At 52.3% G+C, this 18193-nt stretch overlaps 1 protein-coding gene across 2 annotated transcripts in view; it reads right to left on the bottom strand.

Moving 5' to 3' along the window:
• Positions 1–3238: 3238 nt before the first annotated feature.
• Positions 3239–18193, bottom strand: part of TRAPPC12 (trafficking protein particle complex subunit 12) — an 81768-nt gene continuing 66813 nt past the window's right edge. Inside the window, exons 9-12 of one of the 2 annotated variants that reach the window (XM_078445055.2) lie at positions 17748–17846; positions 4430–4530; positions 3996–4083; positions 3239–3853 (exon numbers count right to left, since the gene is read on the bottom strand). In XM_078445055.2, the coding sequence (XP_078301181.2) occupies positions 3611–3853; positions 3996–4083; positions 4430–4530; positions 17748–17846 (531 nt within the window). In that variant the 3' untranslated portion in view covers positions 3239–3610. Of the gene's footprint in view, positions 3854–3995; positions 4084–4429; positions 4531–16905; positions 17379–17747; positions 17847–18193 lie in introns of those variants that run through there. The other variant, XR_013554827.2, reaches the window with a different exon arrangement.

The raw sequence follows: 18193 nt of genomic DNA, 5'->3' as shown, positions 1-18193 counted from the left end.
CGAGCATATTTTATGATCTAGAGAATGCTCCTGTGACGGTTCACAATTGCTTGTTGGCTTTCACTAGAAATTAAGGGTTTCTAGGGCTTAAAAATTCTAATATGATGGAAGCCACTAGAAATATTAAGGAAACCTCTCCGTATGCACGGAAAGTATGATTTTGTAAAAAGGAGGGTCGGAGGAATGGTGATGTGCTTTTGTCGAGGACAAAGAAACGTGTAGGTTTGCGGAAAAGGAGGCTTTGGAGAGAAATTTTAGTATATGTGCTGCCGAAGCGAGCACTTTGGAGAGAAATTTTAATGTGTGGCCAAGCTGGCTAAGATTACAATTAAATTTTAATATCAACAGTAAGTGGCACAAAATTGGTTTTGGTCTGAAAAACAAAGTTTTCTTGAACTTCAGGTTTGCTGTTGACAACAGTTGATAAAAGTTTCTTTACTTTTCAAGTCATCTACCAGAAAGCCAAGATCTGGTGCCTTACCAGGTCTTTGTTTTCTGGCACTTTGACTAAATCAACCACTAAGTACTGTCTCACAATGGTCTGTGACCCTCTGTAGTCAAGTGTCCAAACGTGTTGATGTTTTCGACAGACTTACCCAAATCGAAGTCTAAATTAGGCCTTTACTGACCTCGAACTAAGTTTTGAGAATTTCCAGAGGGTCCCTGAACATCTCCAAAGGTTTGTTCTCACTTATACAAAGAATGATGTTCTGCTAATTAGGCTTATTTGATCGTGTTAAATTCTATGGAAAGCATGTGAAATACATGATGATAACCCACTGTGTCGGTAAATATTAATGTTCTGCAAGTTCTGAGATCCCCACACACCTAGAATATCCTGGATAGCATCACCAGTCATAACCGCAGTTCTCTCCGAATGTTACGTTCAGAAATAACCAAGTAGCTCTGTCGGTTCCGCGTCACGGACTCCCGTCGGATCTCTGACATCGGGAGTCTTGTCGTTGCACTTTGGTGCCCTGCCAGTGTCCTGCGAAGGCACCTCCCTCCAAGGAGTCACGGAAAGGACTGACAAGTAGGACCTGACATCGTGAAAGTGAGCGGGATGAGAAATTCTAGAACTAATAACGAGGAATGGATTCAAGCAGAACGAGTATTAGATGGAACCGAATGGATTCAGAACCATAATTTTATGACTTCTGCTTTGAAACACTGCCTGTTCTTTACCTTTTTCCAAACTTAAGAAAGCCTTTTCTTTTCTCATGGGATCAGCAATTTAAGATATTGCTTTGTGAACAAAGGTGAACATTGCTCTCCCTCTTTGGCCCCTCCAGAATTTGCAAACTTAGTATTCTTGTGCAACTGTACCGCCACTCAAATGAGTGATTTAGGAATCCGTTCTTGTAACAGGACGTGATTGGGAATGTTGGTTATATTACCAGGCTCTGACCACAAGGTCTTATTTGAGGGAGGTGTAAAGACTCCGAGATGATCGGCTTTCAGGAACTAAGGCTGACCTTAATGGAGCCTTGCTTACAGGGTTCCTGGCGGCCTGACCCGGTGAGGAGGGAAGGTGGCTTCTTGGCAGGCCCAAGAATCTCAGGAAATGTTTGGAACCTTGAGAAGAGAGGAATTCACCCAAATCTGTATGTATTGCAGGCAAAGTCTGATGATGGCTCCTTAGCGCGGCTTCTCAGCCTGGAGAGTCTTTCAAAGTTCACGGGAGACTCCTTATGGAAAGTCTGAGCAAAGCAGACTTAAAAGTCTGTATGGTGAGCACTCTTCTTCTGCAGTTATGTAAATAACAAGGCCAAGGTACTGAAACTGTGAAAACAGAGTTAGTCTTGCTGTGAATGTGGGGGTGACTGTAGAGAGAAATTGTTTCAGTAATACGCCTTCGTGGACAGCAGATTCTAGTGCCGTTAACGGCCCGTGAGGTTTTGTTTTTACCTGTAAACTGGACTAGATCCCGAGTTCTTCTATTTTCTTCCTCTATTTGGCTGCAACTCTCCAAACTGGCATTTCCAGTTCACCCCCTCCCCGCCACCAGTCCTTCTGACTCGGAATCGTTGAGAACCGGAACTGCCCTTTCCCTGAAGCCGTGCAAGTTACAGCCGGACACCGTCACGTAAAGTTCAGACAAACCGCAACAGCTCACGTGTGGACAACTGCCGTGCCTGCTGCCGTGCGGGCCACTCGGAGAGCTCGCCAGACGGCCTCCCTGCAGGCCAGGCCCGTGTGTCTCGTTTCCGCTGTCTGCTTCACCCCACCGAAGATGCCACAAGCCGGGCATCTGGACGTCTGTGCGGCTGGCTGCCTCCGGAACTCACCGAGACCGGATCTGCTCCCCAAATTAACCTTCGTTTTTCTTTTGTCTCCCCAGAAATGCCTCTTATTAAATATCTGATGACTTGCCCCAGACCTAACTCGGGAGCCTCCTGAAACGGAGCCGGCTGCTTAACCGGACGACCCCGTCGTCGGGACTGGGAGGCTGGCTCAGTGAGCCGGAGCGGTCCATCAGCCCAGAAGTTTCAGAGGTGGGACCAAGGCTGGGAGAGGATATGCGACCCCCAGATACGCTGCTCTGGCACGTGGATTAAATTGAGCTAAAGACCGTCAGGATGCAGCAGATTTAAGAAAAAACTTGCCTCTCGCTTCTTGCAAGGGTTCGGACAGGAGGCCTAGCCCCTGGCGGGAGCTGTTACCGGCTATGAACTTTTATCTGAATGACCCATCCACACAGCAGGGCAAACATCTCATGACCGCAGATCCGTTGTCGTTACGGTCCCGTGAAGCCCCGGGCCTCCACCCCTTCCTCCGCTCGGGACGGCAGAAGCCTCCGCTGCCGGGCTCGTCCTGGGGTCTCACATTCTTATGGGGCCCCTGTATGTACGTGATCAGACTTGTCTCCCGTTAACCTGTCTCGTGTCAGTTTATTAGACCAACCGAAGAACCTAGAAGGGTAGAGGAGAAAACTCCCTCCCCGATACTGTGTAAATACTGCACACGTGTCCCGACCCTCAGGACGAAAGACCACGCAAGGACACACGTCCCGGCCCGCCCACCTGTACGCACGAGTGCTCTCCCCTGCTTGCGTTACGCGTCAGAAGCTCCCGTGTCCCGCTCCCTGTGACGTACAAAACACTGAAGAGAGACGGTGGTTTCTTTCACCCACCGCCAGGCCTGTCCAAGGTGTGTGGCGTTGGCTGAAAATGAATCAGATGGGGACAAGTGACGTGTTTACTTTGGGCCGCAAAGGAGGGAACGAGAGAGAAGGCCGTGTGTTTGGTATTTCTCTGCCTTTATGCTCACCTGGACTGGAGGATTTACAGAGAATGGGTGGTTGGTCAGCGTTCCTCTGCGGACAGTCAGAATGAAGAGCGGAAGCAGGTCAGCTCCCGGGAATAAAAGGGACGCGGTGCCTCACACGGACCCCGCCTCCCGGACACCACGTTCGTGAACCGTGGCAGAGTCGCGGGCACCGGGCCGCCTGGAGTCTAACAAACCGCCGAGTCTGGGCCCGGCCGTGGCTCTGGGTGAAGACGACCCGCCCCCGGGGAAAGGGGTGTCCTCGGAGCCAACGGTCAGGTCAGGGTATCCGCTCCGGCGGACGTGCTGCACAGGGGCCCCGTGGCCCCAGAAGGCGAGCGTCCTACGCCAGCTTGAGGCACTGTGTGTTGAAGCTGTCCCCTTCTTTGCTGGCGACGGCCTCGAGCAGAGCCTGCTTCTTCTGCGCGCTGCGGGAGGACTCCAGCTCGTACATGGTGGTCAGGTTGAAGAGCACGCTCTCGTGCAGGTAGTGCGTGGGGTCCTGCTGGACCATGGCCTCCAGCTGCCGCAGGGAGTCCTTGAGTCTGCCCAGGTAGAGCAGACACACGGCGGCGTTGTTGTTGGCCTGGACGGGAGGGACACGTGCACGGGATCGGACACGGCCACCAGCCGGTGGCCCCCGAAACCCTCTCCCAACCACCGTGACACCGGCCGACGGCTCAGGACGGGCCCAGAGCCGCGAGCTCCTGTGTCCTCTAGGATCTTACCACTGCATTTGTCGGCTCAATCCTTAGGATTTCTGTGAAGAACCTGTGGGCTTCTGCAAAGTTATTCTGACCGAGGTGAAGGAAGGCTCTGGAACGTGAACGACAGGTAAGGCAGTTAACTGGGAACAGGGGAGAAGCAGGGGAGGAGGGGGCTCCCCAGATGCACGCACAGGTTTGTGAAGACACCAAAACACAGGTATTCAAGTAGCCAGGGGACCGAGAACAACGAGCAGTTATGCAAATTGATGTTGAAAACGGGGGCAATATGAACAGTACTTTGAAAAACGGGAGAAATCTTAAAACCTGTCGCTTGACTAACTGCCGTTTCAGTGCTGGGAAGGGGACAGGAATAAGGAACGTTCTCTAGAGGGCCTCAGGAAGCGGAGCCTTGAACTCCTGGGACATTTGAGAAAACGTAGTTTTGAGAGCTTTACCTGTTCATTAAAACCATTATTTTGCCTTGTGGTCCGTCCAACTTCTGCGTCACTTTCTCCACATCTTGAAAATACTTCTCGGCTGTTTTTATGTCTCCAATCTGCTTTGACAGAATTACTGAGTCAGGTCAGGTGACAAAACCAGTAAACGTACAGCCACACAGACTGCTGCCCGATGGGTTAGGCAGGAAAGCTCTGATCGCCATCACTGACCGTTACTTTTTGTAAAAGCGAATCCCATTTAGGACACGATGGAACGTCAACACGTTTATGTCAGAAATGAAGTTAATGTACGAGTCTTATTAAAAAGTCTTAAATGTGAATCCTAGCATAACATTAAGTAAAAATAAATGACGGTTTTCAGGGAGGCGGCAGAGGAGGACCGACGCTCGTCTCCCGCCGCGGATCCTAGAAAACACGCACGTTACTGCTGACAACCCAGAGGGCGATCCGAAGCCCGAAGAATAAACACCAGGGGTGAAGGCAGGAGGCCACACGGGAGAGAGGAGAGGGCAGGAGGGCAGAGAGGAGGCAGGAGCTAAGCCCCCACGGGCACAGAGACGGGTGAGAAGAAGGTGATCACAGCAGGGAGCCCAGCCGGGAAGACAAATCCCCAGAGTGGCTCTGAAAATCAGAGGGGCCGAATTTTGTGAGTTCTTACAAGCAGCAGGACTTGAAGCCTGGAACTCTGAAGACCAGCGGGCTTGGGCTTAGGCTCTGGGAGAGGAGGGTGATGGGGTGACGGAGAGCTGGGTCCCTGCCTGTAAGGGACAGCACAGCAAACAGCCCGGAGATCCAGATTAGAAGCAGCGTCCTGAAAGAAGCCTGGGGCGTGAGGGAGGGAGAGCGTGTTCCCGAGGGACTTCTCCAGGAGCAGAGGAGGGGGCAGGCGCCGTCTCCCTCCCCCGCCCGCACCAGGACACCCGCACTCACTACCTACCCTTACACCTTGCCCTGCCCCAGTCCTGGTGTCGCGGGTCCCCTCGCCCCGGAGACCGGCTTGCCAACAGTGTGGCCCGACTTCCCCGGGAGGAAGCACCCACCGTGTTAACACCGCAATCCCCCTCCCCCCGCGCAACAGGATGGGTGTGCACACGGCCCGTGGGTGCTTTGCAGGGTGGCCCCGGCCGGCCGGGTCTCCACAGCAGCTGCGCTTCCTCTGTGGAAGAGATCAGTGCCTTTCATCAAAAGTGTGCCACCTGCCTGCCACTTTCAAGAGCGAGAGACGTAGCAGACTTTCCCAACGCGCACGCGCACACCCACACGCACAGTGAGGCAAAGCGAGGGGAAGGGTATGTCCCAAATGAAAGGGCAGAGCTGCGGCAAGAGACCCAAGTGAAAGCTGGAGGCCGGCGGTGCTTTCCAGAGAATTCAGCGATCACGAAGATACTCGCTGGACGTGAGGCAAGAGTGGAGGACATCAGGGAGACCCTCGGCACAGAGAGAAAAACCAACCGGAGATGAAGAACACGATACATGAAATACAAAACACACTAGATGGAATAAACGGGTTAGAGGAAGCCGAGGGGCGAGTTAGCGACGCGGAGGACGGGGTGACGGAAAGTATCAGGCTGAGCAAGTAAGAGAAAGTGCAAAATGGGGGGGGCACTTAGGGAACTCAGGGACTCCGTTAAGAATCCTAACATTCGCACTGCAGGGATCCCAGAAGGAGAGGAGAGAGAAAAGGCAGAAGATTTACCTGAAGAAGAAGTAGCTGAAAACTTCCCTAATTTGGGGAAGGAAACAAAAATCCCTCCCAAGAGGCGCACGGAGCTCCCAACAAAATCAACCCAAGGAGGTCCACGCAAAAGGTAGCAACAAAGGAGACATGTTACAAGCCACGAGAGAAAAGACGACAGTGACACACGAGGGAAACCCCGTAAGGCTACTGGTGGACTTTTCGGCAGAAATCCCAGCCAGAAGGGAGCGGCACGATACAAAGTGCCGAAGGGGAAAATGTGCAGCCGGGAATTCTCCATCCCGCAAGGCCGTCGTTCAGAACGGCGCTTGCTTTGGGAGCACATGTACTAAAGTCAGGACACCACAGAGAAGATTAGCACGGCCCCTGCATGTAACAGAAGGAGAGATGAAGACCTTGCCAGGCAAACAAAAACTGAAGGGCTCATGGCCACTGAAGCAGCCCTGCGGGAAACATTAAAGGCGACCCTTTGAGTGGAAAAAGACCATAAGTAAGAGTATGAAAAGTAAGAAACACAGAAGCACTAAAAATAAGTATATCTGTACAACTCAGTCAAGGGAGTCCCAAAATAAGAGGACGTAAAGTGTGACACCATATGCCTCAAATCTGGGGCGGTGGGGAAATGAGCAGAAAGGGCTCAAACTTAAGCGACCATCAACTTAACATAGACTGCTGTACGCAAAAGATGTTGTATACGAAGCCAATGGGAACCACAAATCAAGAACCAGTAACAGATACGCAGAGAATAAAAAACCCAAGTGAATCACTGAAGAAAGCCAACAAATCATGAAAGAAAGCAAGAGAAGAAAGTATCACAGAAAAACTTCGTAACAAGTATCGAAGTGGCAATAAATACATATCTATCAATAATTACTTGAATGCAAGTGGACTAAACACTCCACCGAAAAGGCACAGGGTGACAGAGTGAATAAAAAAACAAGACCTATCCATATGCTACGTACAAGAGACTCCTCTCAGACGTAAGGACACCTGAAGACTGAAAGCGAGTAGACGGAGAAAGACTTGAAAGAGATGAGTGTTAAGAGAAAGCCAGGGCAGAAATGCTTCTACAAGACAACACAGGCTTTAACACAGAATGTAACAAGAGACATAGAAGGACACTATGTGGTAATAAAGGAGACGGGGCTGCTTGGGTGGCTCAGTCGGTTGAGTGTCTGACTCCTGATCTTGGCTCAGGTCGTGATACACGGTTCCTGGGACTGAGCCCCATGTTGGGCTCCGTGAGGACAGCCTGCTTGGGAGTCTGTCTCTCTCTGCCCCTCCCCCACCCATGCTCCCTTCTTTCTCTCAAAATAAATAAATGAACATGAAAAACAAGAGGACAATCCAACACATAACGATAGCAAATAGTTATGCACCCCAAATGGGAGCAACCAAATACACAAAACAGTTAATAACAAAAAGAAACTGATAATAATAGGGGACTTTATCACCTCACTTACGTCAATGGACAGATTATCCAAACAGAATCAAGGAAACGGTGGCTTTGAATGACACACCGAACCAGATGGGTCTAACAGACATATTCAGAACATTCTATCCTACAACAGTAGAATACACATTCTTTTCAAGCGCACATAGAACATCCTCCTGAACAGATCGCATATTAGGTGACAAAGCAAGTCTCAACAAATTCAAAGAGTTCGAAGTCACACTGTGCGTCCTTTCTGACCACGACGCTATGAAACGAGAGATCAACCACAAGAAAAAATCTGGAAAGACCACAAACACATGGAGATTAAATAACATGTTACTGAACAATGAGTGGGTCAACCAACAAATCAAAGAAATAAAAAATTACATAGAAACAAATGAAAATGAAAGCACAAAGCTCTAAAACCTCTGGGATACAGCAAAAGCTGTTCTAAGAGGGAAATTTGGCGCAACAGAGGACTATCTCAAATAAACCACCTAGCCTTACACCTAAAAGAGGTATATAAAAAGAAGAATAAACAAAACCCCAAACCAGAAGGAAGGAAATAGTAAAGATTAGAGCAAAAATAAATGATATAGAAACTTACAAAACCCAACAGGACAGATCAATGAAACCAGGAGCTGGTTCTTTGAAGAAATCAACAACATTGATAAACCTCTAGCCAGACTCATTAAAAAAGAAAAAAAAATCAAAATCACAAATATCAGAGGAGAAATAACCGCCAACAGCACAGAAATAGAAACAATTGTAAGACATGTTATGAAAAATTATATGCCAACAAACTGGACAACCAAGAAGAAATGGATAAATTCCTAGAAACATATAAACTAAAACCGAAGCAGGTAGAAAAAGAAAATTTGAACAGACCAATTTCCAGCAAAGAAACTAAATCGGTAATCAAAAAACCCACAAAAAATAAAAGTCCAGGGCCAGATGGCTTCACAGGTGAATTCTAGCAAGCGTTTAAAGAAGAGTTAATACCCATTCTTCTCAAACTGTTCCAAAAAAAAAAAAAAAAAAAAAAAAAGGATGGAAAACTTCCAAATTCATTCTACAAGGCCAGCGTTACCCTGATACCAAAACTAGATGAAGACACCACCAAAAAAGAGAGCCACAGGCCAGTATTTCTGCTGAACATACACTAAAACATCCTCAATAAAATACTAGGAAACCAAATCCAACAATACATTAAAAAAATCCTTCAGCGCAATCAGGTGGGATTTATCCCTGGGATGTGCAGGCGGTGGTTCAATCCACGTGAGACATCACATCTTATAAAAAGGATAAAAACCACGTGATCATTTCAGTAGATGCATACGAAGCATTTGACAAAGAACAACATCCATTCATGACAAAAACCCTTAAAACGGGTTCAGAGGGAACATTCCTCAATATCATAAAGACCATGTGTGAAAAACCCACAGCTGTAACATCATACTCAACGGGGGAAAGTGAGAGCTTTTCCCCCCAGGTCAGGAATGAGGCAGGGATGTCCACTCTCACTGCTGTTACTCAACGTAGTAATGGAAGTCCTAGCCCCAGCAAACAAATGGAAATAAAAGGCATCCGAATTGGTAAGTAGGAAGTAAAACTCCCACTACCTGCAGATGACAGGATACTATATACAGAAAACCCTAAAGACTCCACCAAAAAAGTACTAGAATGGATAACTGAACTCAGTACGGTTGAAGGATACAAAAGCATATTGCGTTCCTATACACTAATAATGAAGCAGCACAAAGAGAAATTAAGAAAACAATCCTGGCCGACTCTGTTGGTAAAACATGAGACTCTTGATCTCAGGGTCATGAGTTCAAGCCCCATACTGGCCATGGAGCCTACTTAAAAAAAAATCCATTTATAATTGCACCAAAAGTAATAAAAAAAAAAAAAAAAACAAAACCTAGGAATAAACTTAACCAAAGGGGAGAAAGACCTATAACTCTGAAAACTAGAAAACACTGATGAAATAAAAATAACACAAAGAGATGGAAAGGCATACCTCACTCATGAATTAGAATAAATATTGTTAAAATGTCTATACTTCCTTGAGGAATCTATACATTTAATGCAATCCCTATCAAAATCCCAACAGCATTTTTCACAGAGCTAGAACAAACAATCCTACAATGTGTAGGGAACTACAAAAGATCTGAATAGCCAAAGCGATCTTGAAAAATCAAAGCAGGGGCGCCTGGGTGGCTCAGTTGGTTAAGCCTCCGACTTCAGCTCAGGTCACGATCTCACGGTCCGTGAGTTCGAGCCCCGTGCCGGGCTCTGGGCTGATGGCTCAGAGCCTGGAGCCTGCTTCCGATTCTGTGTCTCCCTCTCTCTCTGTCCCTCCCCCGTTCATGCTCTGTCTCTCTCTGTCTCAAAAAACAAACGTTAAAAAAAAAAAAAAAAATTAAAAAAAAAAGAAAAAGCAAAGCTGGAGGCATCACGATTCCAGACTTCAAGCTGCCGTCATCAAGACAGTATGGGACTGGGACGAGAACAGCCCCACAGATCAATGGAACAGGACAGAAAACCCAGAAATAAACCCATGGTTACATGGCCAATTACGACAAAGGAGGCAAAACTATGCAATGGGAAAAAGACAGTCTCTTCAACAAATGGTGTTGGGAAAACCGGAGGGCAAATGCAAAAGAATGAAACGGACCCCTTTCTTACACCAGACTCAAAACTACACTCAAAATGGGTTAAAGACCTGGCACCGTAAGAGTCCTAGAAAATTGCACAGGTAGTAATCTCTCTGACACTGGCCGCAGCAGCTTTTTTCTAGACGCGTCTCCTGAGGCAAGGGAAACAAAAGGAAAAATAAACTCCTGGGACTACATCAAAATAAAAACCTCTTGCAAAGTGAAGGAAACAATCAACAAAACTAAAAGACAACCTATGAGTGGGAAAAGATATTTGTAAAAGACACAGCAGATAAAGGGTTAGTATCTAAAATATGCAAAGAACTTACACAATTGAACACTCAAAAAAACAAATAATGCAATTACAAAATGGGCAGAAGACTGCTTCGATTCTGTGTCTCCCTCTCTCTGCCCCTTTCCCACTCACACTGTTTCTCTCTCAAAATACATAAACGTCAAAAAAATTTTTTAAAAATGGGGCAAATATATTCCTCCAAAGAAGACCTACAGATGGGCATGGTGTCTGGTGACAAAAATGACCCCGTGAACGTACTGGTGTTGCCTTAATAAATGGCCCTCGTCTCTTTTCTGGGAGCCCCGTCTTCTGCCAGCATCCAGGAAACCCACGGCCAAGTGCATAGTTTGCAAAGGGGACAGAACTTCAGAGCCCTCCCAGTCACTGACATCAATCCACAGAAGCCCAAAAACGACACGAGAAGGAAGAAAACAAAGACACACGAAGACGACAGAAGGGCGTTTATGTGTCGCTTCCCCTCGGGCCCCGCGCGGCTTGAAGCTCTGCGCCAGACTTCTCTCTACCTGACTCGCAAGGAGCCGGAGTCCCTGTGGGCTCAACGCTGTCTGCGCCCTCCGCTGGCAAGTCTGGTCCCTCACAATGTGTTCGCTTTGTCTAAAGTCCCGTTGACGAGAACCACGTTGCCGTGTCCGTATTGTTGACTCTGCCGAAGTTACCGTAGCTACTCGTGTTTATCAAGCCTTCAAGATGTGGGCACCGAGCCAAGCGCTTCAACACACTCAGCTCTCATGCGATCGGTCACCTCCATGCTATCTATGATCGGTCACCTCCATGCTATCTATTATCTCCGTTTTTAACTGAAACATATTTGACACACTGTGTAAATGTAAGGCGTAGGGCGGGTTTACTTGATACACTTATGTGGTAATGATTTAAAAATCAAGCATAAAAAAAGGCAGTCGAAATTTTTGCAGGATATCCAGCAAGCAAATAAACCCAGACTCGATAACCCCAACCCACTTATTTGGAGAAAACAGCAGACAGTAAGTGGAGGAACCAGTCAAGACAAAGCGCAAACAGAATTATAAACGTGAAATGACGAGTCGCTATGGACAGAAAGGAAACTGCTCGTGTTGCAAAAGGGCGTCAGTTTACAGAACTGTGTGCAAATGTACGTGAACACAGGGACCAGACAGGTGACTTCCTGGGACACCTGAAATTGCCCAGACGGACCCCGGAGACAGAGAAAAACCCTGGGGCCTGTAACAGTAACACATTAGGGACGGTGATCGGCGTCAATGCCCACAAACACCAAGTGCTTGGCATAAGCATTTCTTAGGTGAATTATCCAACCTTCAAGGAACAGAGAATTCCAAAATAATCCAAAATTTGCCAGAGAACAGCGAAAGAAAGAAACTAACTCACTTTTGTGAAGATGGATGACACATACCAGCGCTTTTGAGAGAAGTGCTCACGCACGCGCGCACACTTGTGAACGCAGAGCCCAAGTGCTCATGCACGTGCTTGTGACCGTGGAGCCGGGGAAGTGCTCATGCACGCGCACACCTGTGAACTTGGGAGCCTGAGAGAAGTGCTCGTGCACGCGCGCACACATGCAATTGGAGCCCGAGAGAAGTGCTCATGCACAGCACACTCGTGAATGCAGAGCCCAAGAGGAGTGCTCGTGCACGCACACACTTGCGAACGCGGAGCCCAAGAGGAGCATGCCTGTGCGGGGCTCCCCCACCGGTGTTGTCCTTCGGGGGGACGGACCCCGTGTATATTTCTGCAGCAGAAACCAGGGCTCGCGGCCTCTCGCTCTCCTTGGCCTCAGCCGGGACAGCAGGCTGGGCTCCCTCCCACCCTGCAAATTGGGCAAGAGGCGGCCCTGCGGAGGCGCGGGGTCCCCGGGGGCCTCGCCAGTTTGTGACAGTGAGAACCCCTCGTCCCAGCGGCTGGGCCCCAGCAGGGCCACCGTAAGGGCCTCGGGAGGGCGCCTGCTGCCGTGAGATTTGTATCAGCTGAAAGCCACGGGCTTCTCCTGTTTACCTCCGACCTTTACTTACGGAAACACGGGCTGGAAATTCATCTAGAAAAACCACTTAGCCCAAATCTTTACGCTTATATATAGGAAATAATTTTCATACCTAAAATATATTTTGAGAGCGCACATACTGAATGCGGGAGGGACAGAAAGCGAATCCCAAGCAGGCTCCGCGCACTCGGCACAGAGCCCGACGCGGGGCTCGAATGGGGAGATCGTGACCAGAGCTGAAACCAAAGTCGGATGCTCAACCGGCTGAGCCACCCAGGCGCCCCCCCCCCCCCCCCACTTTAAAACCTCTCAAACCGCCATTTCCGGAAGGGGCCGACCCCCCCCAGATTAGTGCACACATGCCGGTAACGGTGACACGCCGCTGCCGCTCTGTCCTGGTTCCCTTCGGCAGGTGCTCCCGCGCAGCGACGTCCCCGCCCCCAGAGCCCCCGAGCAGCAATGTCCCTCCCCTCCCCCGAGTCCCTGCGCAGCCCTGAGCCTGAGCCTGGCTCCTGCTCCCTCTGCCCTGCTGCGAGCCAGGCAGGATGAACAAGCAGCCTGCACCCCGCAGGCGCCTCCTGTCCCCACGGCCCCCGACCGTCCTTCACGCCCCACTCCCACCCGCGTGGCTGCCCCCGGGGCACGCTGGGCGCACCCCACCTCCGGAGGCCCCTGAGCCGCGGCGTCGGAGGACTGAACATCGCCTTCGCCGCCGGTCCCGTGCGCGCTGCCGCGGAGGCCGGTCTGCCCGCACTCGCCGCGCTCTGCGCCGAAGGCTCCTGCCTGGCCACCGGCCCCTTCCGGCTCCGCGCCAGCGCCGTGGACACCGGCTCTCCCGTGAGCAGCTCGTGGGCCCTCGGCTCCGGACGTCACCAAGGCACAGAAGACACAGTCTGCGGCCGTGAGGGACGGCACCCAGGACCCCTCCACCCCTTCCTCTCCTGCCGCTGAGACAGATCACAGCCCAGAAGGACGGAGTGGGGGCCTTGGTGCGGAGTCACCGTAAAGTGTGAATACACGCTTCCTCTGCGTGTGCACGTGTTTCACCGCCCTTCGGTGGACCGTGGGAGGGCTCCCTCAGAGTACAGAGCACCTCCCATCGCGTCTGCAGCCTCCCAGTGCCTTCAGGAGCAGAGACCCCCGTTCCACCTGACCCTCCCCCCAGAACAACCGCTCACCTCCTCTTCATGGACGGCGGGGGCTCTCAGGAGGCTGTGCAGCAAGACTGGGGGCGAGAAGGGGCCAAGAAGGGGCAGGCCCAGGCGCCTGGTGTGTGGGTGGGAGGCGAGAGGGCCTGCTCCCTACAGACTGCATCTAGAACATTCTGTCCTGACCTGTGTGTCCAAGTCAGGTCTTCCCACCCATCTATGTGATCAGTGCACAAACTGAACAGCTAACCGTCTGCTCGTAACGGCCATGAGGTCGAGCCTCTTGGAAAGAATGGGGGTAGCTCCTCACGAGTACAGTACATTCTGTTAGGAGACCTAATGCAACGTGGCACCGGTCTGGCCCCTGGGTATCCGCCCACGCGCCTTCCTTTGTGGCTTAGCTGTCACTGGCCCGACGGAGGGTGGGGCGGTGCAGCACGTGAGACACAGGGCAGTGTAGCGCCCAGCCATGTGGTATTCTCCAGAAACTTCGTTCCACTTGGCTAGACCTCGTCTGGTCCCCAAATGTCCTGTTTCTGCACTATTACAGGTCAGGGCCGAGTAACAGAACACCATGCCAGGCTCCGCCCCCGGTGACCGTCTCTCATCATCTCATCCCACCAAACACGTCCTTAATGTGAGCTGAGGCGTAAGGTTAGACACGAGCACACACGCCGGAAGGATGGCTCTGGGGCTGGAACGCGGACCACGCGGCCAGGCGTCGCGCGCACGTCCCCCGGCAGCTTGTGGGCTCCCGGCCTGTGTGCGTCAGCGTCTCTAGGGAGCTCCCCACCCCGACATCCTGGGGTTAGCCACTCTCTGGGGCGGCTCTGCCTTTCGGTTGGTGGGAGTCAGGCGTGCCCCACTGCTCGAGGCTGGCGGGAGGCTGAGAGGCACAGAAACCCAGTAGACCACACGTGTCCCAGGCCCCGTGCACAGTCTGATCTCTGCTGAGATCCCCGACTCGCTATCTCACAGAGGGGACCGAAGCCCAGCAAGGTCACATGACCTGCTCAGAGCCACACGGCCCCGAGCTGGCTCCCGTGGCCTGTCTTCTCCCACTCAGCTCCGGGGCCGTGTGCATTTATTCTCCAAGATGCCTTGGGAGAGAAGTAAGGGGAGAGCTCATCGAGGGGTCCAGGTGACTTCACGGTGCCCTAGAGGACAGGCAAGACCTGCACAGGCAGGCAGAGGGAAAGGGAGCCCAAGCAGGGAGAAAAGTAGGCTGCAAAGCAGGAGTTAGTGCCGAATCTGGGAGGGCCCTGAGCGCGGGCTTCAGGCGTGAGCTTACCTGACAGGTAAGCCATGAGGCGCCAGCAGGGGCTCTGACCGAGGATGACAGAAGGGAGCGGCATTTCAGGAGGCTAAGGTCTGGGGTGGATGGGAGCCAGCCGGGGCTGGAGGCCGGGGCAGTGCCACCACTCGCACGTGCCCATGCTGCCTCTGGGCTCCTCTGGGGGGCCAAACGCAGAGACCGGAGCACAGGGGCCCTCAGGCAGCGGCCGGGTCTGGAGGGGCCGGTCCCAGCACCGCTTCTGAACCTGGGTGCAGATGGGCGCCTGCTGGGGCGACCGTAAAGAAACCAGAGCTCGGCAGCGAGCACGCCTGCTATACAGGGCACGGGCGTCAGGAAGCAGGTGAGGGTGCAGGGCAGGTCAGGACAAAGAGGCATGGCCACCGGGCCCTAGGACTCACTCTTTATCACAGGGGTCCGGAAAGCTCTAGAACTCCCCACGAATGCAAGCCACCGTGTGGTTTCTCCCAGGGAGACCTGTACCGTGAACCCTGACTGTGGCAGCACGGGCTCCCCGTAGAGCAGGTGGGAAGCTGTCGCCGGCGCCTCAACACCGGCAGATCACAGGACGGGCTACGGGAGGCGCACGACCACGCCGGCCCGGAACAGCAACGTTCCACCGGGAGCCTCAGCTTCCGTAAGGGCTCCCGGGTCTCCGAGCATGAGACCCGCTCAGCGGCCGTCTTCTCTCCTCTCAGATCCGGACGCGTCAGGCAGCACGCTGACCCCGCCGACCAAGACCTTACCTGTGCCTGCCTTTCCTGCTCGGCGCACGGATGCGGTAACAGATGACCTTTTAACCGAGCGAGGCCACCTTTGACCAGCTCCGATGGGAACGTGTCATAAACGGTGAGTCCTGCCATCTCGATTTCCTTTACAAAACCAAAGTTCACACCATTGTTCTTCAGCAACAGAAGTATCAGTGACAGGCGTTTGATAAATAGTCCGAGGTGACAAGGTCTCCCGGCCACGTGGTGGGGACTTCGGAGTCCAGTCAACCAGCTTCCTGTGGCCTGTCTTCACACTGGGGGGGGGGGGGGGGTGTTCCTGACCAGCAGTCACCTCCCCAGCCCTGAGAACGGGGGACACACCAAGAGCTTTCCCTGCACCGCTCACCGCCTCCCCTGGTGACGCTGGACCCTCTCGGAGCCGGGCCGGAAACGTCTACAGGACAGTCTCGCCAAGTCCCCGCGGCTTCGGTACTATCCGTTCTGAGATCCGGGCCTCAGTCCTGTCACTCCCGTGACTCCCACAGGAGGATGTGCTTTCGTATCTCAGGACTCGTAAATGGATGTCAGGCGTGGAGTCCTCAGATTACGTAAATTATGACTCAGAAATGAAGACTGTCCTGAGTGGTGAGGGATTAGAGCAGACGCAGGATATTTCATTTCGATGATCAGCGTGATCCCAGGCACAGCACTGTATTCTTTTTTTCTTGTTGTTTTTAAAGGTTTTATTTTTTTAGGGCAATCTTTACACCCGGCGCGGGGCTCAAACTCACACGCGTGATTGGGAGTCACGCGCTCTAGTGGCTGAGCCGGCCGGGCGCCCCCACGGCACCGCGTTCTTACACGGACGGTCCTGCTTTGTCTGCTCAGTGACCCCAAAGGACGCTAACGAGCATCCACGGCGCACAGAGACAATGCGGCTCAGTTCGGCGGCTCGCCCGGGCTCACCTGCTAGCTAAGCACCAAGACAGACAGAAAGCTGGGTCCTCCAGCCTCTACGGTGTGCGTTCCTCAGCACCCGGTTTAGTGAGGGTCGCCCTTAACGGCCCCACAACAGAGGCCCCTGAGTGCCCTGGGAAGGACTCCGAGACCACAGCTGGCCTTCACTGTCAGGCTGTCCCTGCAACCCGTCTGTGCTCCCCAGGAGCAGTATGGCTTGTGGGAGGGGGAGAGAGGTGCGCGTGTGTGCGTGGAGTGAGGACGGGGGTGGACAGGACCCACCTTCGGTGAACACCACCTGAGCTCTGGGCTCACAGAGGCTCTGTTCGCCGGATCTCTGGGACCTCGGGCGGGCGACTCAACCACAGGGAAGCTTCAGTTTGCTAATCTGTAAAGTGGCCGGCAGTACCCACGGCGGGGCTGGCTGGGCGTGGCGCCTGCTCAGGGCCAGTGGTGCTCGACGTACTTCTGACCCTTCTCCGACTTTGCTCCGGGGTGTTATGGCAGAAAGCCCTACGCCCCGAGGGTGGGAGGGGGGCAGAGGCCGCCTGGGCTCAGCCCGCAAGGGTGGGATTGCCGTCCTGGGAGAGACAGGAGTGAGGAGGGCACTCATCACTCCGTCGCCAAGGGGTCCAGGAAAGCTCATCCTGGATCAGCGATGCTCTTGGCGAGAGGTGTCGTCCCTCCCCTCGTGCGCTGCTGGACCGCTGCTTCCAGATGTGCGTCCTTTGTGCCTCCGCACACATTCAGGTGCCCTTTCCAGCAGGGTATCAGCAAGTTACGCTAGTATCGGCCAAGCTGAAAGAACATTCTTGATGGTCTTATCAACCCTTTTCCTACTGCCACAGGACGATTTCTAAAATAATCTGTTTCAGTGCCTTGCCCATGAAAACCCGTAAATTCACATTTAGCAATGTGCGTCCTAATCACGTCAAAGCCAACGGGGACTTAATACCATCAAAACGGAGCTACTGTAAAACACTAAACCTTTTAACAGACACCTGACACAAAACGTTTTCTGTTTCCTAAACACGGAATTACCACTGAGTCCCAGGCCACCCCTGCGGGGCCCACCCCCTGTAGCTCAGGTGCCCGGCAGGGGGTGGGGAGGGGGGAGCCCGTACCTGTAGGAAGATCCGGCCGATACCACTCAGCAGCTGGGGCTCCTGCTCGGGGTAATACTGGATGACTGAGTGATAGGCGTCCACAGCCAGCACGTAATCCTACGGGGACAGAACCCGAAAGAGGATTTGGGGTTAGGAAGGTCACTGCTGTACAAAATCAGAAGCTCAAGTGCCTGCAGACTCACACGTGAAGACAGGGCACGTCGACACGCGAGCCGGGAGGATGCGGAAACGCAGTGCTGGGCCTGGGAGGTGAGCGCAAGCCTGCCTGACCACGTGGCAAACAGGACCCCGAGTTTTGTTCTTAACCAGACTCGGGAAATGCCTTCCTCTCCCTCAGGGGCTGAGGCCCATCCTGCTTCCACTTTCTAAATAGCAATTAGGAATTCACCTGGACTCTCGCTTTCTTTCTTGACAAAATTAAGTGAGTTGGTGAATTTCACCTT

The sequence above is a fragment of the Panthera onca genome, chromosome A3, assembly GCF_046562875.1.
Source record: "Panthera onca isolate mPanOnc1 chromosome A3, mPanOnc1 haplotype 2, whole genome shotgun sequence".
Lineage (NCBI taxonomy): Eukaryota > Metazoa > Chordata > Mammalia > Carnivora > Felidae > Panthera > Panthera onca.
This window is presented reverse-complemented; position numbering and strand designations above follow the sequence as displayed.